This window comes from Enhydra lutris, unplaced genomic scaffold (assembly GCF_002288905.1).
Source record: "Enhydra lutris kenyoni isolate GAN:26980312 unplaced genomic scaffold, ASM228890v2 scaffoldscaffold44, whole genome shotgun sequence".
Lineage (NCBI taxonomy): Eukaryota > Metazoa > Chordata > Mammalia > Carnivora > Mustelidae > Enhydra > Enhydra lutris.
The window spans coordinates 6,867,891-6,892,242 of NW_019154128.1; the positions used below are offsets into that span (position 1 = coordinate 6,867,891).

Below are 24,352 nucleotides of genomic sequence, written 5' to 3' on the forward strand. Positions count from 1 at the left end.
TTTTCAGTGGACCGGAGTAAGGTGGTGTTCTTCATGCCCTGCCCAATGGCCAGCGGGACAAGGAGCAGCTGCTCCCCTAGCCTTGTGTCCGGCATAAGGCTACCTGCCTTGCCTATCACAGGAAGTGCTCCTTCCTCTATTTCCTCTGCTCAGAGGGTGCGCTTCCTTCAAGGACAGAGTAGTGACTGATGGTGGCCCCATGTGCACCTGTCCCCCTCTGGTTTCTGCCTTTCCCACTTACTTTCTGTGCTCCAGAGTCAGTAGGTGAATGTGGAGCAAGAACTTTTTTTTTTTTTCTTACAGAAAAGCTTTAGACAAAGATTAAATCAGTCACTTCGAATAAAATAATATTTATTTGATTGCAAATAGATATAAATTGATATATATAATAAATAGCAGACCTGGTAGCCGATAAACTCAAAGCAAAAGTGACTGTATCTGCCAGTTCAGCTCAGACCGCTTGGAAAGTCTGAGGGGCATTATGTGCTGAATGTGTGCAAGCATCCAGAGAATGTCTTCTCCCTCTGTCCAGAGGCTATCGGAGGCACTATCCAGAGCTTCGGGGTTATTCCCAGGCCTGCCAGGCTTGCTCAGAGTCACAAAACACTTCCCATCCTCTATGAGCTCGATCCGTGCTGTGTGTTCTGTCCATCCACATCTCTACTCACCAGAGACAGAGAGGAGATGGTTCAAGGTCTGCTTCACCATTTCCTAGGCTGGGAGCTCCTCCCAGTGGTTTCTGTTTTACTGAGTCATTTCCAGTGAAAAAATTCAGGGATACTTCTGAGATGGTTCCACCTGAATCCTTTCGAGTTTTTCACTGGCATATGGTAGCGTATCTGAGTCCAGAACCTGGAATTGGGAGGGACTGATTTTAAGTTTCTCCAAGTGACTGTGGGCAAAACGCGGAGAGCTCTTTTCACAAGATGAGGTAGAGACTCTGGCTCTTGGAAGGAGCAGAACTTAATTAAAATTAGTTTCAGTGTTTGATCATCCAAGGCCAGATTCACTGCGGCTTGTAGTTCAAAGACACTGGGTCCACTGACATAGCTGGGGCTCAAGATAAATATTCCTCTTCTACTTTTCTTAATCACATTCACAATGTCTTCCGCATACACTGGAAAAAGAGTTCAAGAAACTGTTATCGCTAAACCTGGAGTCTCCGTAACCCCGAATCTCTGAGTCTCCCAGATCTACCCAGAGGGTTCCTTTCAAAGGCACTCTTGGGGAAGGAGAAAAGCAAGCATGGTTTTCTATGCCCCTTTTTCAGTATTAGCTCTGCTGACACTTGAAGATATACTCTGGTCTCAGATGACTCTCAGATTTACATGCCTCTCTTTGTGTTCCATGTCCTCAAATGCTCAATTCCTCTAGGAGCAGAGCTTGTTGGCACAAGGCAGGCTGGGATAACAGGGGGGCATGGGATGACCCAGGCTCCCTGGTGGGATGCCTGGGGAAGGGGAAGGGAGGTACGGAGTGAGATCTGCACATCTGATGAGTGGTCAGTGCCTTACCCAGTGCTGAGTGTTGTGGCCAGTAGAGTCTTACAAAGCCGGGGGATCACTTATTTAGGATAACAGAGATGACTTCCTACAGAGGAGGCAGGAACTCTATCTTTGTTCAGGAAGGCCTCCCTAGGGCCCAGTCATTTTCTCTGAAGATGGATTTTTTTTTTTTTTTTTTTTTTTTTTTGGACAACAGAACATGTCTCTGCAATACATGTTCTCCTGCACTGTGGCCCAACCTATTCCAAGCTCATGGAACTTTCCAGAAGAGGTATATCCCAACAGAAGGAATGACAGGAAAGCCCACAGAGCACTTGTTTTCAACTGTCCTTTTTGTTCTAGATCTTCTCTTGGCACGCAGGACCTACCTCCTCCCGGGGCCACATCTCTTTCGAGCAAACACAAGTTGTATCCATATTTGTTTTCCAGAACTTCAGGGAACAGATTCAGAGCCAGGTATTCCTCGCTCAGAGAGGAAGTGACCTCACTCCCAAAAGAGCTCCATTTTGCATAAGATATAAAAGCATCAAATACCTTTTTATCTGAGGAAGAAAAACAATTTTTAAAAAATTCAACCATTTACCTATGCCTCACTATCGTGGTATCTCTACACGGGCTTTGTATCCTACTTTATATGGGCAAAAATTAAGTTTCGGGCTCCTTACTGAATTGATGTCACAATAAAAAGCAGCATCTGTGTCCGTTTCAGAATCACACTGCTGAGTGGTGTCGATTATCCCACCGGATTTGAATTCTAATTTATGACGCACTCTTGCCTTCTCACTGAGGTCAGATGAAACATCTGTGGCTTCTGTGATTAAATGACACATACTCGGGGGTTCCTCTGAGTTTTCTTTGCACCACACTGTTGCCGTCTCAGGAGTTACACATCAAAGACTCTGTTCTGTCAAAGCGTGGTAACATCCAGCCAGCAAAGCACTGCCAAGACCCAGCACCTTGCAGAGGACAGAGCCAGCAGCACATGCACCTATTTTAGAATCCTCGTGTGTGAAAGGCTGTAATAAGAACGCCCTGGTGGGGGCGCCTGGGTGGCTCAGTGGCTTAAAGCCTCTGCCTTCGGCTCAGGTCATGATTCCAGGATCGTGGGATCGAGCCCCACATCGGGCTCTCTGCTCGGCAGGGAGCCTGCTTCCTCCTCTCTCTCTCTCTCTCTCTCTCTCTCTCTCTCTCTCTGCTTCTCTGCCTATTTGTGATCTCTGTCAAAATAAATCAATAAAATCTTAAAAAAAAAAAAAGAACGCCCTAGTGGACAGTTTTCAGGGTTGCATGATATCAGGTATATAAAGTGCTTGGTGTCCAGCTCACAGTAGGCTCGAAGGATAAATATCCTTTTCCCCTGCTTTCCAGACGGGAAATCATATTTACAAAACTCGTTTCAGGGTACTTGTAAAGTCTCATGTGCCTCTGTTGAGCAGGTCATGACAAATGCACGTTGAGTACTGGGATGTGCTATGTAACTAACCAACCAAGAGAGGGAGAAAATCTCTAAAGTTCACTCATGGGCATGGGCATCTGGACATAATTGCGTCATATTCTAGTCCTTTGCACAATGGCTGGCAAATAGAAATGTTACAGTAGCAAATGATAGCCCGGGGTTGGGGGTGGGGGGCTGATGCTATTGGTGCTACACTTGCTGAACAGGACATAAAGAGAACCCCTAGTGGATGGAAATGCCAGCAGTAGAAAAAGAAGAGAGGGGGGAGGTCCAGGACACAAGAAAGGGGGATGCTGAAGAATGCCGAAGAATGGAGGCCCATAAGGCTCATCTGCAAAGTTCCTCACTGGCGGGGGGGGGGGGGGGGGGGGGGGATTGGGGAGATGGGGCATGGCCAGCAGAGAAGGGCTGTGCCATTTAAATGTGTGACACACCCTAGTCACCTCTGTTCCTTCCATATCCCTGTGAAACTCCAGCAGGCTTGGATTTTTCTGTAACCTGGAAACATTAAATTTCTTTGGAAATGAAGTTAGCGAATGGGAGTATTGGACCTCTCACGTAGGTCCTTTGCAACTTCGCCCATCTATGTCTCTCTAAAATTTTGGGTATCCAGCATTAACTTCTAAGGAAACAGCCATTTTGTTGTAAAACATTAGTTTGGCCACAGAAGAGCAATGAATCACCATGCCTTAAAACCGGGTTCTGCCTCCTCAATAGGTTACTGTCTATGCAAAGTGAAAAGAGGAAGGGCAGATTTAAAAGATTCATGGTTGATTGGCTCTCCTGTACAAGCTCTAGAATCTTAAGATAAATATCATTTTAATAAAAAAAAAAAGCATAAGTCATCTAGGGGAATGACTAATACATTGGTTAAATAACTTGCTCAACTCGTAAAAGCTAAAGAACCAATTTAAAGAAATAATTCTCAAAAAACAGTCTTGGCTTAAGGATTTCTTGCATGAATAATTGGTCCAAAGAAAGGAACAATTGATGCATCGCGTTACTTGTCCTTTTTCTGTAGATCTGACAGCTCCTTACTGCATTCTCAGTGCGGGACAAGCACTGACATGGGAAGTAATTAGCCTGGGAATCCAGCAGAAGGCATACTGCCCTTTCCAAGCAAGAGAATCATTCACTAAAACTGCAAATCTTCTGATCTTAGGGACCTCTGGGGCTAGAAAAACACTCAAGCAAGCTCTTCTATCCTAAAGAAGCAGACACTAGTAAGTACTATGATCCCGTCTCCTGGGGAAGTGTGCATTCATTGTAATAGTACTTGGATTTTATAGACTTTCATACTTCTTGAACATTGCCACCATCTTCAAAGCCCCTCATTTTATAGATGAGGCTAATCAAGGTAATAGCTAATGGGGGCTCTAAACGAAATCATCTGGGTCCAAATCTCCAATTCTAGCACCATCCCTGCAGTTCAGTTTTGGGCCCATGACTTCATGTCCCTGTGCCAGGCTTGCAGGATCACTGTGACAGTTCAAGCCACCAATACACCTGACTGGCATGCACTCAGTACTCAAGAGACAATAACAGTTGGCTTCTAGTGAATGTTTACTATGTGCTAGATGCTCTTCTAAATGATTATTATGTCTTAACTCAGTGAGTCCTCAGAGCATTCACTACAAAATGGTGATTACAATCCCATTTTACAGGAGAGGAAACTAAGGCACGGGGATGTTGGGTCATTTGTCATATTGCATTAGGTTGGTGAGCAGAGAGATTATTTTTGAGCTCAACATGCTCTATCTACAATAGCTTCGCTGGTCAGCAAGATTCCTGGTAAATGGACTGAGAAGAAGTTGTGCCTCCACCTGCTCCCAGCTCTCCCAGGTTTGAAGCCACCAGACGTGGAAGAAGGCCTCAAAGGCTGAGTGACAGGACCTTCTCTACCAGGGAACATGCATTTCTTGAGTTTCTCCCTCTAAGTCAGTTCAGAGAGGAAAATTCAGAAGCAAGTTGGGGGTCGCCTTACCCCCGAGGGTCTCATCCTTGCTCTGGTAGGTTCGGTACAGCAGGACTATTTCAATCCAGTACATGTAGAGCAGAGCAGCTGCCGTCAGCATGCCTGCCAGGGTCATGACCGTGCCAAGCAGGATGTATAGGAACACCACTGGGGGAAACATGGCAGCCATGAGCAAATGCAGAGACAGCTTTCCTGGGACAAGACCACATTCTAACCAATGCTGTGGACCCACCCAGCACCTTTTCTGATGCTATTATTTTATCAAAATCACTTCTCTTGGAAGCATCCTCTTGAAGCTGGAAACATGTACAATTACATCTCGAGGGGACTGTCTTGCAATGAATCGGAGACAGTTCACAGGAACGGGCCATTCCTGATTGGGGTGGCCAGGGAAATTGATCATGGCCACTTTTAGTTATTTTTCTCCCATAAACCTCCACACAACCCATTTACATCCTGTCATTGCATATCATAAATTATTTTCATGCACTATCATCACCAATAAAGTCTAAACTTCCTGAGGCCAGGAGCTATGTGTGGCTTGGTTACATTTCATACCCTCCACCATACCTAACACATCAGACCTTCCACACCCCTCTCCTAGCTGGAGCCCCATTACGGAGCATCCACTATGACCAAGCACAAATTTTGTCTCCTATAAGCCTCAGTAGCATTCAAAACTTGCATTTATTCATTTATTAATTAATTTATTAATTGAATGAATGATATCAAGCTTATCGTTGAGTGTCTTAAAGAAATTTCAAAACTATTCTCTACCAGGAATTTCCACTCCACCTTTAAAAGGCTGTGATCTGTGACGTTACACATACCACCCGGAGTAATAAGCAGGCTGACTCCAATACCCGATCATCATGTTCTCTGAATTGAGAAGGCAGGAAAAGAAAACCCTAACAGGGGGCTGGGTCCTAGCACGGTACCTATTAGGTATTTGTAGACTGAATAAATGAGTAAGTGAATGAATGAATGACAGGTTTTTCTAACAGAGCTCCCATACATAGGGTATTAGTTAAGATGACCAGTTCTGGATCACTGATATGAAGCTTACTAGTGATGTGTCCTTGGTCAGAGTATCAAATGGTTTAATACAAGTGAAGTGCAGAGTGTCCGGCGACTAGCAAGTATAATTGCTGTCATCATCATCATTATAATTCTTCAGGAAAATTCCTCTCCTCTCAGATACAAGCAGTTGTGTGCATGGTGTGGCAACCTTCCAGGCTTACCTGCTTGCTTTTCTTTCAGTTGGAGGGACTGGGTAGTGTTCCCGATGGAGTTCTGGGCGAAGCAAATAAGCTTCCTGCGAAGCTCCCTCTGAGTAACTTCTTTGAAGTGGATAACGCGGGCAATGACTTTATCCTTTTTGGTAGATTTTACACTAGGAAAGAAGGATGAGCACCCGACATATTCAGTAGCACAAACTGACCACCTTTTGTAATATTTGGCATTTATATTAGCTGCCAAACAGTTTGGCTTTCAGAAGAGCTAGGGGATCGAAGAGTAAAGGGAGATGCCCGAAGAACATAGGACTGACCATCTGATCATGGGGTAACATTTTTTGATTATTGAATCTGCTAGGCATCATTTTATGCATTTATACCAGGATTTAATTTCTGGCGGGCCTCATCTGACCTTTATTACTCTAAGCATTTCCCTTGAAAACAGACAGTAAAGAGGTGTGTGGTGGCTCAGTGGGTTAAGCCTCTGCCTTCAGCTCAGGTCATGATCTCAGGGTCCTGGGATCAAGCCCCGTGTTGGGCTCTCTGCTCAGCAGGGATCCGGCTTCCCCCCCTTTCTCTGCCTGCCTCTCTGCCTACTTGTGATCTCTGTCTTTCTGTCAAATAAATAAATAAAATATTAAATAAATAAATAAATAAAAATTTAAAAAAAGAAAACAGACAGTAAAAATACTTTAAGAATAATATTGACTATTGACTCACTTCCACCAGGGATTTATCATGTATCTGTGCTCACTCTTTTGAACACTAAATGTGGACTATCGAGTCTCCTTCATGCCTCACCTCACAGGAGCCCCCATGAGGTAAGAGTATGAACACCCCCACTTGGCCACCTGACTTGGCCACCAACACAAACAGTAGGTAGGTGACAGTCCAAGGTCACTGTGCTTGCAAGTGGCAGCCTGAGTCCTGAGCCTAAAGCCATTCTGCCCCATCCAGCAAATTGTAAGTCTCAGTATTTATTCACAGTCTGGGTTCTCTACAGTTGCGAATCTATAGTCTGTCTTTACATGAAGGGATACTGTTTATATGGATGGGGTTTTAGGCTGTGTTGCTTGGACCCTGCAATACCAACTCATAGTCACTGAATGCTTCTTACTGGTCAGGCGAGCATGTCACCTCTACTATATCAGCTCCCTACCAGGATCTTGGAAAGTGGACATAAGTGTCCATAGATTACAGGTGGTGGAATGGAGTCTTGCAGGGGTCAAAGGTCACATTGCCAATAGGTGGAAAACAGATATTCGAACCCGAGCGCTTTTGTGACTTCTCTTGTCTAAGAAGTTCTTGCTAAATTCTATTATTGTTATCAAAATTTGTTCTTTACTTTTTGTAGTAACGTGTACTTTTCAAAATATTATATTTGTTCATTGAAATGTTTTAAGAATCAGAAGGAAGTGCTTAATGCGTAGACTATTACTTGGGAACAGATTTTGGAAAAACAAGAGACTCTTTTTTAGTGACAGTCCTGACTGATTAGATCCAAACACTGAATCCTTCCAGGGACCAGAGTTCGGCTTCAAGAGGTGCTGGATAGCTCTGAATAGCTAGAGTTTTCCTTTCTATTAAGCCAAACTGTCTTCCCAGTAAATTCTGTCCACTAATCGGGGTTCTGTGCTCCAGAGAGCAACAAACTAAGTCTAGTTTCCATAAAACGTAAGGACTTCAAGACAGATATCCCATCTCTTAATCCTCTTTTCCATTTGGATTGCTTCAACTGTTCCTCACTTTACATATTTTTGGTCAGACTCATTATTGGCATTTTCCTCCAGATACATCCCAGACTGTTAATAACTGAAGATTTGGATGCCTGAACCCACCACTACTCTAAATAGAAGGCGCTGGGAAAAATGGGGTAGGGGGAGGGCAGCATTCTTTCCCATTGGCTGGACGTGTTACTTCTATTCAGGCAGCCTGGGTGGGTATGCCTGTCTGCTTGTCAGCCTGATGTTTTAAAGCTGCATCAAACTGTTGCTACAAACATTCACAAAACTTAGATATTTTATGGCTTATCAGAAACTGCTGTTTAAAATGAACCTGGGGGGGGGGTGCCTGGGTGGCTCAGTGGGTTAAGCCGCTGCCTTTGGCTCAGGTCATGATCCCAGGTCCTGGGCTTGAGCCCCACATCGGGCTTTCTGCTCAGCGGGGAGCCTGCTTCCTCCTCTCTCTCTGCATGCCTCTCTGCCTACTTGTGATTTCTCTCTGTCAAATAAATAAATAAAATCTTTAAAAATAAATAAATAAATAAAAAATAAAATGAACCTGGGGGTACCTGGCTGGTTCAGGGGGTTAAGCCTCTGCCTTCAGCTCAGGTCATGATCTCAGGGTCCTGGGATGGAGCCCCACATCAGGCTCTCTGCTCAGCAGGGAGCCTGCTTCCCCCTCTCTCTCTACCTGCCTCTGTGTGTGTGTCAAATAAATAAATAAATAAATAAATAAAAGTCTTTTTAAATTTTTAAAAAAATAATAAAATAAAATGAACCTGAACTTCGCATTTCCGTGCTTTTCTATTCACCACTAGTGGGCGCTAGTGGTCACACTGTCAACTTGGCCTGCCGGCTCACCTCTGGGTCTACATTTATTTTTATTAACATTAAATGTTATATTTGTTTCAGGGGTACAGGTCTGTGAATCATCAGTCTTACACAATTCACAGCACTCACCATAGCACATAACCTCCCCAGTGTCCATCCCCCAGCCACCCCATCCCTCCAGCATTTTTAAGGTTTCCAAAGGTGAAAGCATTCAGTGTGGATTAGAAATAATAATAGTCTGCTAATTTCCTTCTTACCTGATCTCCTCAGATGTTGGGACTTCCCACTCCTGGTCAGAATCTTTAATGTACCATTTTATTACAGGCATAAAGTCCTTTTGGTAGCCAAATCGTGCCGTGCAGTTAAGAGTTAAAGGCTTTCCTGAAAATGAAGGTGACGCAAAAAAAATAGGAAGTCCGTGAGAACGCTTTGTCCTCAGGAGGGACATTCCGCCTCAAGATCATTCATGACTGCAATCATGTTTGTAGGTAAAAAACAGCTGTGCCAGGGGTAACCAAACCTAGCTGTTTCTCATCTGGAAACAAACAAGAATGGGCAATACTTGTATCTCAAACCTGCGGCTATACAGTCATAGCACTAAGAATTCTGATGTGGCTGGAGGATAGACACGGGGAAAATGAGGAGTCCTCAGTGACCAGCCTGTTCTTCTAACGCTGCTGCTGTTCAGTACAAGGTGTGTCGACAAAGAACATTTTACTGCGGACCAGTATTTGCATATTAAATTAAAATTGTGAGGGGCACCTGGGTGGCTCAGTGGGTTAAGGCCTCTGCCTTCAGCTCAGGTCATGATCTCAGGGTCCTGGGAGCGAGCCCCGCATCGGGCTCTCTGCTCAGCGGGGAGCCTGCTTCCCCCACCCCCCGCCCCTCTCTGCCTGCCTCTCTGCCTACTTGTGATCTCTGACTGTCAAATAAATTAAAAATAAAATAAAATAAAATTGTGAGGTTATGCTAATGTGGTTTAAAGAAGAAATTATTTAGCTATCCATCAGTTTCCTGAACAAGGTAGGGATGCGTATTATTACATTATCCTCTTTCTACCCATTTTTTCCATAGGGACTATCCAGATACATTCTGCCTTAAACCCAAATTTTCACCTTTAAAAAAAAAAATCATCTTTGCATCTTAATAATGTCCCCCTGCCCTGTAATTCTTCAAAATTCACTGGAACCATATGTAGCTTGGCTATTTTTGAATTATTAATTTTTTTTCTTTCCTCCTTCCTTGCATTCTTGTGATGCTGCTGGTTTTGCAAATTCCATTTCCATAATCAGGACACACTGATACTGCCATCTAGCGGTCTTTTACCATAGTACCTATTTTGCCATTTATAATTATAAATATTTTAGCATTTAAAAGAGTGCTTATTTTATTGGAATAAACAGTCCTTGGTTTTAAATTGAGCAGTTCTTATTTTACTGTGTGCAAAAATGTAGATGTTATTGAAGTTGTTAAAATACAAAGAGACCGGGGCGCCTGGGTGGTTCAGTGGGTTAAAGCCTCTGCCTTCAGCTCAGGTCCTGATCCCAGGGTCCTGGGATTGAGCCCCGCATCAGGCTCTCTGCTCGGCAGGGATACTGCTTCCCTTCCTCTCTCTCTGTCTGCCTCTCTGCCTACTTGTGACCTCTGTCTGTCAAATAAATAAATAAAATCTTAAAAAAAAATACAAAGAGACCAATAGGAAAGTCACTTAGCACCTCTACCCAAAAGAAGACACTACTTGGGAATATGAGGGGATGTAGCGTTCCTCTATAATTATCTTAAAGGCCACACCAAACACCATGTTTGCAAAGATTCATGCTATTCAAGCTGGTAAATTGGTTAAACTTACAGACTCACCAATGGACCTAATAATATATGTAACATTTGCTTCTGGGATGAGTAAGTAAGAATCTAAAACCTATTGATCATGTCCGCTACACCAGCCACCTAAGATACATTAGCCTGTATTTCTTGATTCATCCAGATGAGGTCAGTTTTCTTCTGTCTGTTTACAGATTTAAAACCTGAAGCTTAGAAAGAATAAGTAACTCCGTTAAGGTCACAAAAGTAGCCATTGGCTGAGCCAAGATTCATACTCAATTCTGTTTGATTTCAAATATCAAGCCTCAGGATGCTTGGGTGGCTCATTCAGTAAAACATCTGCCTTTAGCTCAGGTCATGATCCCAGGGTTCTGGGATCGAGTCCCACCATGGGCTTCTTGCTCAGTGGGGAGCCTGCTTCTCCCTCTCCCTCTCCCTCTCTGCCCGACACTCCGCCAGCTTGTGTTCTCTTTCTCCCTTTTTCTCTGACAAATGAAATCTTTTTAAAAAATCCTGAGACTCTTTTCCTTATACCACACTTAGACCTGCTCCCAGAAGCACAGTGTCATTCAATGGCGATAACACAACCCACCTTACCAAGTTCTACTTCCAGTGTGTCCTTGATGGGATCCAGAATATCTGGTTTGTGATTAGTGTCTTTCACTAAAAGAGGAAAATAGAAATTATTATGTGCACTGGGAAATCTGAAAGCCCGCTTGCTGAAGATATGCATACAAAAGGGTACTTTGATCTCAATGCTTTGGGGCTCCCTCTTCAATTTCGAGTCATATTCTATAAGGCTAGGGACTTAGGTTTCCACGTGAAAAACAGTCCTCTGGGGCGCCTGGGTGGCTCAGTGGGTTAAAGCCTCTGCCTTCGGCTCAGGTCATGATCCCAGAGTCCTAGGATCGAGCCCCAAATCCGGCTCTCTACTCCTCAGGGAGCCTGCTCCCTCCCTCTCTCTGCCTGCCTCTCTGCCTACTTGTGATCTCTGTCTGTCAAGTAAATTAATAAAATCTTTAAAAAAAAAAAAAAGAAGAAGAAGAAGAAGAAGTCTCCAGAAACGACCAGGACATCAGGCCGCAGGTGTTAGCAAAAGGTGCATTCTCTTCCACACCAGCCCTGCTCAACCATCGCAGACCTGAGCCCCCATTCCTGTCTTCTCCTACAAGATTGCTTTTTAGCACCATCTGGCTGAGTAATTTAGAAGAAGGACACACCTGAGAAAATGCCCACATCAGCCAGCCTGGACTCCACCCCCTCCATTACCCAGTTCGTGGGTTACTTCAAAATAAAGGTGAGTCTGGCCCCACATTACTCATTTATCCCTTAACTTCCTGCCCCAAACTGTCAAATAGAGCGCCATGGTCAAACATCCTCTTGACTACGTCCTATCTCCTGATAAAGGAAAACTCATCACCTCTGCTCTAGACGTTGTCCTCTTACTTCTCAGGGACTTTTTCCCTCAAAGATTCCAGTTCTCCCTTGTATATTTGCCCCACTCTCTCTCTCTCTCTCTCTCTCTTTCTCTCTCCCTCTCTCTCTCCCTCTCCTCCTCTCCCACCACTTCTTCCCGTTGGCATTTATCCATGCTCAGTCTCTCTATCTTAAACTTTTTTTTTAAGATTTTATTTATTTATTTGACAGAGAGAGATCACAAGTAGGCAGAGAGGCAGGCAGAGAGAGAGGGGGAAGCAGGCTCCCTGCTGAGCAGAGAGCCTGACATGGGGTTGGATCCCAGGACCCTGAGATCATGACCTGAGCTGAAGGCAGAGGCTTTAACCCACTGAGCCACCCAGGTGCCCCAGTCTCTCTATCTTAAAACAGAGAAAAATCCCTTTACCTCATTTCCCTGCTGCATTCATTCTCCTTCTCTATGCTCATCCTCATTCTTTCACTTTCCGTGGAGTCCGATGCCTGCCCCCATCACTCTACAGATAGTGCTTTGGCTCAAGACCCCAGTAACCTCCTGGCACTTAATTCCATTGGGCACAACGGAGTTTTTCTTCAGTTTTATTTCCCAGTACCATTGGACACTGCTGGATGCCATCTCTTGGAACCCTCTCATCTTTTGCTTCCCTGCTTCCCTACTCTCCCATTCACCTTCTGCCTCTCTGCTCACTTCCCAGTGTGTTTGGGGGCTCCACTTTCTGTGTGGTTCTTGTGCTTATCAGTTTTCTTCCTTGCTCTCTGCTGTGCTGTTCACTCTCTAGGCCTCTTCCCTACAAAAGGTCTTGAACCTTGAAATGATCTCTCTCCCATGTCATCAATTTCACTTTCTTTACAGCTCTTCTCCCTATCCTTCCAACAGTACCCAGTTACTTATGTAAATAATGACTGCCATCTTCCCAGACCCTATGATGAGTTCTCAAACTTCAGCACCAAGGCAGAGCTTCACTCCCTCTGCCCGGAGATACTTTAGTCACTCGCCCTGGGGCAGTTTCCCTCGGTGCTCACACCCCTGCTCTAGCTCCTCTAGGAATCCTACCCTTCGTCCCAACCCCTCCAAGTACTGCAATCCTCCCGGCCTCCATTCAAGGCCCTCTTCTCTCTGGACTCACTCCCTTGGTGGCCCAACTTGTGACAATTTGAATGTGATCCAGAACTAAGCCTTCCCTGGGGGATGGAATCTAGGTTAATGAGAAAATTAATGTTTTCGTACATTTAAGGCTTCCTATGACTACCAGTATAGGATTATAATTTTTTTTTTTTCAAAAAAGGAAACCATGACTAAGCCAAAGGAATTTACTTTAATTGGGTAGTGGGGCTTCAAATCCCAGATCTTGATATGAAAATCTCTCTTACCGATGGTTGTCACTTGAACAACAGCTCTGACTGTCCATGAACTTGTGTTAACCAACTCCGTGTAATCACATACATATGTGCCATCCTGTTCTTCGTAAACTTCATCCACCAGGATTGAGTTGCTCCTTTCTTCAGGGAGTAGCTTTCCATTCTAATCCAAGGGATGAGAAAAATAAATAACCTTCTTTAGCCAAATAATTGTTATTAATATTTGTCACAACAATAGAAAAAATTCACAAATGAGAGCATCACCCAAGCTGTTCAGAAGCTATACTTGTAAGATTCTCATTGGCTCATGAGAGGCATTTTTAAATACAATTACCTTATCCGTTGAGATCGAGGCATTAAAGCCGACTGATCCACAAACGTACTTAGCCTAGTATTTCCCAAAGCATGACTTCAGCCTCTGAGAATATTCTAGAAAACTCATAGTGCTTTAAGGAGTTGATACCTCAATGATTTCTTTTTAAACTGTGTGTATTTATATTTATGGAAACTGACAATATTTTTTTTGTGTATGTATGGGGCTAATATAAAGTTTCTTCTCTAAATAGATTTAACTCAAAAAAGATGAAATTTAAATTAAAAGTATTAAGTAAATAACTAAACAGGTGTATACAGATATGACAAAGAATAATTGGTGAGTGAGAAACAAAGAACTCATGGAGGACCCAAACAATTATGAACATTTCTTTCCCTTATTAAGCATATCCATCAGGGATGCTCTTCTAAGGTCTGAAGTTCTCCCCCATCTGAACTTACCATGCCTTCCTGTTCTCATTTCCTGCTACTGCCTTTCCACCTACTAGCCATTTCCTAAATAACCATGTATTTTTTTTTAAGATTTTATTTATTTATTTGACAGACAGAGATCACAAGTAGGCAGAGAGGCAGGCAGAGAGAGAGGAGGAAGCAGGCTCCCTGCTGAGCAGAGAGCCTGATGTGGTGCTTAATCCCAGGACCCTGAGATCATGACCTGAGCTGACCGCAGAGGTTTTAACCCACTGAGCCACCCAGGTGCCCCAATAACAATGTTCTTTCTCCATCCATGTGTCCATACATCTCTCCCACCACTTTCCCCACCACTGGGTAAGCTGCAGCTCAGTCTTTAACTCTAACTCAAGACGTAACTCTTGCGGAGGGAGTGACCAGGCACTCTCCCAGCAGAACCAGTCCCTGCATGCTCCCAGACCTCCACGGTTGCTTATAGCCCTCTGGTCGTAATTTCTGTGGACAGTTACCTCTTTCTACATCGGTGTAGAGACAGCTTTTGTGCCAAGACACAGAGCTGCTCCGGGACACATTGGCAGGAATGAACATAGATCCCTCTCATCAGAGGATATGGAGTTGTGACTGCCTTCTGAGACTGGGAGAGCGCTCGGCAGACCCCAAGGACTAAGCCAGAGTATGAAGCACTTGGGCAGCCCTGGCTCAGTTAACAACAAGCAGGGATGCTCCCTCCAGGCTCATCAGAGCCTTGAAGAATATGCGGGAATCACTCCATTGAAGGTAAGTGCCATTCTGGAAACATCTGAAATGGAGTATGGCTATAGGAAATAAGGCCACGATGAAGAGGCTGATTGACGGATTTGGTCTTTATATCTCTAGTATATGGCAAGCAGGCCAGCATGAGGAAGCTCTTTGTAAATGCTGAGTGACTAACGTATGTATAATTGAAAGGTCTTGAAACGTAAGAGTTATGTAATCACCTTTGTATCACTAGGGGCTAAGACATAGTAAGGGCTCGATGAGTATCTGTTGCATGGTTGAGTTGCACTGTACCAATAATTCTGTAGCCCCTAACTTCCATGTAGCACATGGGCTTCCAGTCTCCAAAAATAGCCCCCAGACTGTATCTCTCATCACAGCAGTCCAAAGCAGAGATAAGGAACACAAATAACAAAATAATAAGTATCTCTTACCTATACAGATTATAAAATTCTTTCTCATGTGATTCACTCAAAGGATTCTCTGATTTGGACTGCACAGATCTAGAAGGAAACTGAAGTTTTGGAGTTCATATATTGCTCTGTATCCCAGAGCTAGCAACTGAGAGGACCAGGGGTCAATGTGAATTTTTCTGACTCTTGAGTTTCATGTTCTCATTGAGGAAAATCCCTTCCACTTCTCATGCTAACTCATAGAAGCAGGGATTCCCCTACTCCAAGTCTCTGGTGTGGTTTCTGTGGCCCAAGAAGGGACTTCCAGTAAGTTGGCAAAGAGCCTGAGCGTCAGAATGGGTCAGAGAGGGGCAGCTGCAGGCAGGAAGTAAAAGAAAACAAACAAGTGGGGCAGACAATGTTAAATATAGATCAACTGATCTCAAGGGTCAGGGACCCCTTCAAATGAAGGGTCAGAGCATGGAGTGAAATTCAGAGATAAAACTCTAGAGAATACAATAATCACATAGAATGAGTGACAATTGGAGCAGAGGTGTGTCATAAATCACCCAAGAAAGTAACGGGGGAGTGGATGCAGAGTCATGACTGAGACCTCAGCTGACCACAGTGGGGAATGGGTCAAAACATCTGATTATTTTTTTTTTTTCATAAAAAAGTAAGTATGGGGGTCCTAGGTGGCTCAGTTGCTTAAGCATCTGCCTTTGGCTCAGCTTGTGATCTCAGGGTCCTGGGATTGAGTCAGGTCCCCTGCTCAGCAGGGAGTCTGCTTTTCCCCCACCCCTGCTTGTGGGCTCTATCTCTCTCAAATAAATGAATAAAATCTTAAAAAATAAAAATTAAAGAGGTATGACTTCATATGTATTCTTAAGACTTAATGAGATGGAACTAAAAGGAAACATCAAAGAAAACAGTTAAGGGAGAGGCCATTTGTGTCAAGAATGATGGGGAACCCATTCTGGTAAGACGATCGCAAATGATTCCAGTAGGAAAGAGAGATGGTAATGGGGCTGTTTTGCTCAGCTATGGAACAGTCTTGAACAAAATGTGGAAGGAGGAACATCTCAATGTGAACCTGTATGAAGAATGTCAGTAAGTCTTAGAACGAAGGCATGCAGAAAAGAAGATGCTAAAACGGGACTTTAAATGAATGTGTGAAGGAAGAAGAACACAGAAAATGTATTCTAGGTAGAGCAGTTATTGAAATGTTACCTTCTACTGTCATCAAGCTCCAATACTACCAGGCAGTGCAACCACCCCAGGGAGGACAATACACACGGTGTTATTCTATGGGAGTGGTTCTCCCCACCATTGGACAACACAGTGGAGCTCCTCCTAGGGATTTTGCTATCTGCTCTGGGATGACTCCAGGCCTGGGCATCTTTAGCCCTACCCTCCTTTATGGACTTGACATTCCCATGTCTGGTTTTTTTTTTTTTTTTCCCATGTCTGTTTTAATGACTCATTACGTCCAGATCTATGTGAGCTCTTTGCATCCTTCATTGAATTCACTTCTACTGTCTCAACTTGCTAAATGTTGTGAATATTTGAGCCAGAAAGACCCAAAACATGAGTCATCTCTTTTATGTCCCCCAAACTATTTCATTTTGTATTTTATTCCTTGAAGATATCACTAGCATCCACCAACTCTTTTCTGTCCCCAAAGCTAGTTCCCTGGATCAGGATTCATACTCTTAAACTTCAATCACACCAAGAGGGACCCCCCAACAACCATACCACATAATCAACCTACAGCCTTTTTTTTCAGCCCTAAGCCTAAGTACACCTCTCTGCTCCTACCATGTTGAGCCATTCACCATTCATGTGTCCCTTGTGCTTTTGTTTTCTGTGACCCATCTGTCTTCTCCTGCAGCTTCAGTCTCCTGCCCTAATCATCAACTGGCCACATTCTAATTATCTATAAGTTTTGTACTCATATTTATCTTCTAAGTGGAAAAGGGTACATCATGAAAAGTATAGACTAATGAGCTAGATGTTCATCTCTAGCCAAAGTCTTGAATGGATTATTGGAAAGATAGCTTATGAGTTCTCAAAAAGGAAAAGTTGGTGACTATCAGCCAGCTTGTCCATTACCAACATTCATGTTAGTCTTGTAATTTTTTTCTGTATGATAAAATGAATACACCAGGGGCTCAGAGGAATACAGGAATAAAGGAGATGTTCCATCTTCACTGTAGTGAGTCATTTGGAAAATACATTGATGAGGTCTTTGTTAAATAAAATAGATACACATAGGCTGAATGAGTCAACATCTGGGTGCCCTTTTTAAGTTATCTGAACAGTAATACTTTCCAAGTTGTAGATTAAGGGACCATGGGATCAGCTAGAGTCAATAGCTGAGCTGACTGGTTGTTCAGTGCCAGGCTGTTCAGTATTTTTGCTAAGACTTATCATGCCTGCCTCTCATCCTCAAGTCACACGAGTCTGAGAATGATGGCTTAGTATGGTGGGTTTCAAAATAAATTCCAATGGATATGCAGAATGGTGAGCTAAAACCAACAAATCAGAATTTAATTAGAATAAATGTAAATTCTTGAATGTGGGTTACAAATTCTACTATGTTAGCACAAAAATGAATTGGCTTGATCACAGTTCTTGTGAAAAATGAAAAACAAAACAAAACAAAAGCCCCCTACCTGCCAACTAAAAATGAATTGACCACATTATGGAGCTGTCCCAAAGCTCATGCAATCGTAGACCGCATCGATATGCTGCTCAAGGCAAGGAAGAAAATAGTTTCTCTGTTTTCACTATTGGCTAGGCAACATGTGGGTTATAGCACTGAACAGATGTTAGGAAGTTGTGCAGGATTTTGAGCACTCTGAAATTGCTTGGTGAGAACAACTGAAGGGGCTACTATACTGACCTTGAAAATAATTTTTAGAAATCAAATCAAAATGATCTCTACTTCTTCCCTACTCGGAATCACATTGATCTTTGGTCTAACCAGTCTTGCCAACCCATTGGTTCCCTGGGTCACTAAGGCTCACAGAATGCCAGGAGTACTCGTGGCTATGAGAAAAGTAGGCCAAAAAGAAATGAGAAGGAAACGCAGCCAGTCTGAGTGCGTACATTCCATGGAACACAGGGCTCAGAGGTGATGGCAGGTCAGCATTGTGGCCAGTGAGTGTGGCATATGAGCGAGAGTGTCCTAAACCACCAATGGAAAGGTTGCTTGGGGCATACATCTAAGTGACAAAAAGACAGCAGGGTCGCTGACATTTGTGTCTCAATGCCATTGCGGAAGGACTTCTCCCGCTGCCCTGTTATGATTTTGCCCATGTCATAGCTTTGCTTAAAGAACGTAAAATGCCCTCTCATTGAATGTAATTTTCATTTATTTAAGATGAAATCTATGTAGACTATTTTTTATTATATTTTTAGAAATTAGCAAATACGGTGAAAATGTTCTTGGAGTAAAGAACAGATAATTCACTTTAACTCTGACTTTGTGGTCATTTAATATTTCAGTTAAGAATCTCCAGTTCCAACTGGGTGGCTCAGTTGTTAAGCATCTAGCTTCAGTTCAGGTCATGATTCCAGGGTCCTGGGATCGAGCCCAGCATTGGGCTCCCCACTCAGCGGGAAGCCTGCTTCTCCTTCTCCACTCCCCCTGCTTGTGTTCCCTCTTTCGCTGTCTCTCTGTTAAATAAATACAATCTTTAAAAATACATATTTTTTTAAAAATTGCCAAGCCTAAATTTTTTGACATGTCTATTAAAAATCTGAAAGCCCCCAGAGCCTCAAGCTCATTGATTTATTTCAGTGAGATATCCTATACATCTGGCAGAGGCATCCCCGGTCAGGACTTTCATCTGAATTCAATAACACCATGTTTACATCTGCTGAGTCAGTGTTAGCATCCGCAATCTCTTCTGAGATGGCTTAGGTGTGACCCACCCACCACCGGAGGACTGGGGATTCAGCATGAAGGAAAGGTGTATTGTGTATTATTTGCTGCCTAATGTCACCACTTCTTTTTGCGAGGTCTGGGACATATCAGGCTACTGCACACACGTACGTATGCATGTCTGTGCACGTGTGTGTGTGTACATGTGCACGCAGGTGCATGTAGGCACGCGCACACATACGTGCAACTGGGAAACCTAACTTGAATGATGACTTAATCCGAATCTGCATCAGAACGTACAATGATCAAGAGCCATTGTCTGCCCACTCTTAGGACAGATGCCTATTTACAGCTAAACACATTCCGACAAGACCTCAAGGACGTGAAATAAAGCTTCCTTCTGTGAATGTCATACCCTGTTAGGGTTTCTTTTATAAGAGCAATATATGCAGAAAGCTGGCAACTATTGTGTGGCTTCTGTTTCCCTGAGAGTGAAAACAGCCTTCATTTTAGGGGTACAATCCTTGAAAATATAAATGCATTTGGATCTGAAATGACTGGGGGCAAGCCTGCTTTACTGGCCTAGGAATAGCCTACCTTGATGTAGCAAATATCTGTCATCCTAGACCACAAATACTTTTGAATCCAGGGGAGTTTTGTTCTTAAGAGAACTGAAAATAGGGGCACCCGGCTGGCTCAGTCAGTTAAGCGGCTGCCTTTGGCTCAGGTCATGATCTCAGGGTCTTGGGATGGAGCTCTAAGTTGGTTCCCTGCTCAGAGGAGAGCCTGCTTCTCCCTCTCCCTCTACCTGCCACTCCTCCCCGCCTGTACACACTCTCTCTCTTTCTCTCTGTCTCTCTGTCAAATAAATAAGTGAAATCTTTAGTTAAAAAAAAGAACTGAAAATAATGAACGTAATCATGGCCTCTTCTGGCTAACCTCATTTTAAAGGTTATGAAATTAATACGTTACTTAAGTTGGGATTTTAGTGAGCCCTTTAAAATACAAATGTGAGACCTACAACACATCACATCACTTGTTCTCTCTGTGTACTTATTTCTTTTTTTAAAAAATATCATTTATTTATTTGAGAGAGAGAGAGAAAGAGAGAGAACACAGGCAGGGGGAGAAGCAGAGGGAGAGGGAGAATCAGGCTCCCCACTGAGCAGGGAACCTGATGTGGGCCTCGATCCCAGGACCCTGGGATCATGACCTGAGCTGAAGACAGACGCTTAACCAACTGAGCCACCCAGGTGCCCCGTATGCTTATTTCTATAGTGAACACCATAACACCTATCTACCCATGTGTCAGTGGAATCGAGTGAGGAAGTGGCTTCTCACACCACATTGCTTGTACCCACACGACTCTCTGATTGCTGAATCTTGGAGTGCATAGAGCCACCAGATAAACATGGGTCCCTTGTGTGACCCTTTCAGTGGCAATTTAAAATGATATTTTTATATTTAACAAACAAGTTTTGAAGTCATATTTAACATTTTATGTGACTTTTCACAGCAGAGTATTGAACTTTCAACAATGATTCCGAGTGTAGGAGGCAATTTAAATTCTATTCTTTGTTTCCACTGCCCAGGGGTCAACTACCATGGGGTTATGTTGAAGGACATGCTTATGCTGCATTTATCTATCTGTTAGCATGTGTAAAAACTGTAAGACGCCATGGCAACATGAAGTGTTCTTTGTTATAAAGCTGACTCACATGTGGTTCATAACTCAAAATCATTAGGAACATTGCCTCTTCCTTGCCCCCACCTCCTTTCCTCTTTATAATGCCTTTCTGTCCTCCCTGCCCCCCTCACCTGTGCAAGACACCTGTCACCTGGGCCACCTATACTTGCCATAACTGTCCTCTCAGATGTGCTCTCTTTGGAAAGCACTAGTCTCCTATTTTGTTCAGAAACCCTCTGGGCCTCACTTATTGGTGTCTCCCTTCCCCCTAAAAGTGCCCATTGTTTTCCAAAGACACTAGAAATGAATTCAACTGGTCTTCTGCATTAGTGGATGTTTGCAAGTTTATGTCTTCCCTCATGAATAATGCGCTCAAATTTTAGAAATTTTGCTGGCACTGAGCAAAAAGGTGACTCTCCTACTTGCACTATCACACTCTATGGCTCCCTAGGAGAAAGACAACTTTCTTGAAGAAGGTCAGGTCTTCTCTGTAGGCACAAGTATTTGCGAAGCTCTAGACCTCAGATTCGCAAACCCACATTTCTATAAAGCATCTATGGAGATGTTACCATAAAAACCATACTCTCACATGAGCTTTGGAGAAGTCATTCTTACCTGGTACCAGGTCATCTCTGGACTTTGTGCATCACTTTGGCAGTTGAGGCTAGGACAATGAATACGGGCAGTGCTACCAAGAAGAAGGTATTGCTCATGTGATACAGAGTTTTGTGGTATACAGGGTAGTTTTGTCTTGGGCTTAACTTCTAAGATGGTCTTGACACAACAAGGGCTCCTAGGAGAGGTAATAAGGTCTGTGAACATAAATGTTATATCCAGATAATATAGGATTGGAGAGTGTTTTTATATAAGAATGCATTTGGGACATACCCAATCCTGGGCCTACAGATATATGATCCAGGACTACGTATTTCCATGGTCAAAAAGTGTAGGATGCCCTTTTCAATGATGTGAGCAGAGTTGTTCATTATTTCCCATGGTTGACTTCCATTTGGAGGTTGTAGATACCACTGGACATCAGATAGGTCCTTGTAACCACTACAGGGCAAGTTTTCAGAACCTTGGGTTGGTGAGAGTTGACTTCTGTGGGATGAGTGGCATGTCTGTGACTCTGTTAAGTTACAAAATAAGACAAATTGCTCCCTCGTTGAGGAATATTCCCAAAGCACGTTCTTGGTGAAGCAATCTGAAAGCCACAAGGAACCAAGCAACAGAGAGCTGCATTAGGAGATGAAACTGTCCCTTGGCAATGAGTTTTTGGACATGACATCTAAAGCACAAGCAACCAGATAAAAAAATAAAGTATCAGGTGCCTGGGTGGCCCAGTCCATTAAGCATCTGCCTTCAGGTCAGGTCATGTTCTCAGGGGTCTGGGATGGAGCCCCACATCAGGCTCCCCACTCAGCAGGGAGTCTGCTTGTCCTTCTGTCCTCCCCACTGCTCACAATCTTTCTATCTCTCTGAAATAAATAAATAAAATCTTTAAAAAAATTAGCAAGTAGAACTACATCAAACTAAAAAGCTCCTGCACAGCAAAGAAATGATCAATGAAATGTAAAGATGACCTACAGAATAGGAAAAAAAAATCTTCAAAGCCATATCTAATAAAATATATCTGATTAACATCCAAAATACATCAAGAACACATACAACTCAAAAGCAAAACCAACAAACAAGAATGAACAAACAAAACCCCCCAAATAAACCACTTAAAAATGGGCAATGACCCCAAATAAGCATTTTTGAAAGAACATATATAATTGACCAACAGGTACATAAAAATGTGCTCAACATCACTGATCATTAGGGAACTGCAAATCAAAACCACAGTGAAATAACACCTCGCACCTGTCAGGATGGCTTACCGAAAAAAAGGAAGAAGTAAGAAATGCTGGCAAGGGGGTGGGGAAAAGGGAACCCTTGGGCACTGTTGGGTTTATAAATTGGTACATCTGATATGGAAAACAGTAGGGAGGCCCCTCAAAAAAATTAAAAATAGAACTACCATATGATGCAGAAAGTTCATTTCTGAAAATGTATCTAAAGGAAATGAAAACACTATGTTGAAGAGATATTCTGCACCCCTATGGTCATAGCAGTGTTATTCATAATAATCAAGATATGGAAATAGACTGTTCAACAGATGAATGAATAAAGAAGTTGGACACACACACACACACACACACACACACACACACACATATTATTCAGCCATAAAAAAAAGAGGAAATCCTGTCATTTGCAACAACATGGATGGACCTTGAGGGCATTATACTAAGTGAAATAAGTCAGAAAGACAGATACCATATGATATCACTTACATGTGGAGTCTCAAAACAAAACCAAAACAGAACAAAAACCAAACTTAGAAACATAATAAAAATAAATCAATATATAAAAATAAAATAAAGTGAAATTTAGTAACATTTAAAAAAATAACAAAAGAAACCGAACAAACTGAACAAATAAAATTATCTAATATTATTTTCAGTGTCTAACCGTGAAAAAGTAAAACAAATAATAGAAAAAAAAAGAGATCAGATTTGTGGTTACCTGAGGCTGGCTAGGGAGTGGGGAAATTGGATGAGGTGATCAAAAAGGCACAAACTTCCAGTTATAAGATACAGCAGTACTGGGAACGTACTGGAGAACACAAGGACTCTAGGTAACACTCCTGTCTGATAGATCTGAGAGTTGTTAAGAAAGTGGGTTCTAAGGGTTCTCATCATGATTAAAAAACAAGAAAGCTTCCTTTTTTTCTCTTTTTTGGGTAGCTATAAGACATAAAGGGTATTAACTAAACTTATCGTGGTAATCCTTTCACTCTACACGTAAGTCAAATCATTTTGCTGTGTATCTTAAATTTGTGCCATGCTGTCTGTCCCTTATATCTCAACAAAACTGGAGGGGAAAACAATCCAACTCTAACTGACATTTAGAAAGAGTCCAAGATTTCATGAAGAATTAGGCTCCTTTGTCTGTCTTCTTCCCTGCTTCCATTTAGAACGTCGTGCTCTGACTCCCTCCCGGTGAACTTGAGCTGGCCAGTAGCACAGCAATTGCCTTTTAAAGATGACCAAACTGTCCCTCATTCCTCTTCAGCTGCTCCCTCCAAACACCGCACTACCACAACTGGGCTCCTCATTGATGCATGGCATCTGCCGAAAGCTGTTCCCCCCCAGTCATTTCTCTCTTCCTGCACCCATCTCAACAGTAGGAAGGAAATTCTCTGTGTTAACAGGTCAAGCTGTTGATATATCAGATTACCTGACACTTCAAACCTTGACCACAAGACTCACAGTGTTAACATGAAAAGTGAAAACCCTACCTGAAGTAGTCATTTCTTTAATTCTCTCTCCTGTGACAAGCCAAAGAAATATCCAGCCCAAATAAAGCATCGTTCTCCCTGGGTCCTGTCATCACTTCGGTGAATTTGCTCTGTTGCCAGGCTGTGGAACGTTGTGTTTCAGAGCTCCTCCCTGAGAACCCTCTTCATTTCTGGAAGTCAAGAAGTGAGAAATGAAGAAAT

The 24,352-nt window shown here is 43.0% G+C and overlaps 1 protein-coding gene across 2 annotated transcripts; it reads right to left on the minus strand.

The window, feature by feature from the left end:
• Positions 1-414: 414 nt before the first annotated feature.
• On the minus strand, positions 415-24,221 carry LOC111155894 (interleukin 18 receptor accessory protein). 2 transcript variants are annotated; one of them, XM_022516352.1, is made up of 10 exons: positions 24,152-24,221; positions 21,699-22,009; positions 21,421-21,615; positions 13,350-13,500; positions 11,142-11,207; positions 8,981-9,104; positions 6,178-6,329; positions 4,946-5,083; positions 1,874-2,047; positions 415-1,117 (listed from the first exon to the last, which is right to left on the minus strand). In XM_022516352.1, the coding sequence occupies exons 1-10, from the start codon at positions 24,219-24,221 to the stop codon at positions 753-755; spliced, it is 1,746 nt and encodes a 581-aa protein (XP_022372060.1). In that variant the 3' UTR covers positions 415-752. The 2 variants fall into 2 exon arrangements, with proteins under 2 accessions (XP_022372060.1, XP_022372059.1); XM_022516351.1 differs by having other exon boundaries at positions 21,421-21,598; positions 21,694-22,009.
• Positions 24,222-24,352: the final 131 nt, after the last annotated feature.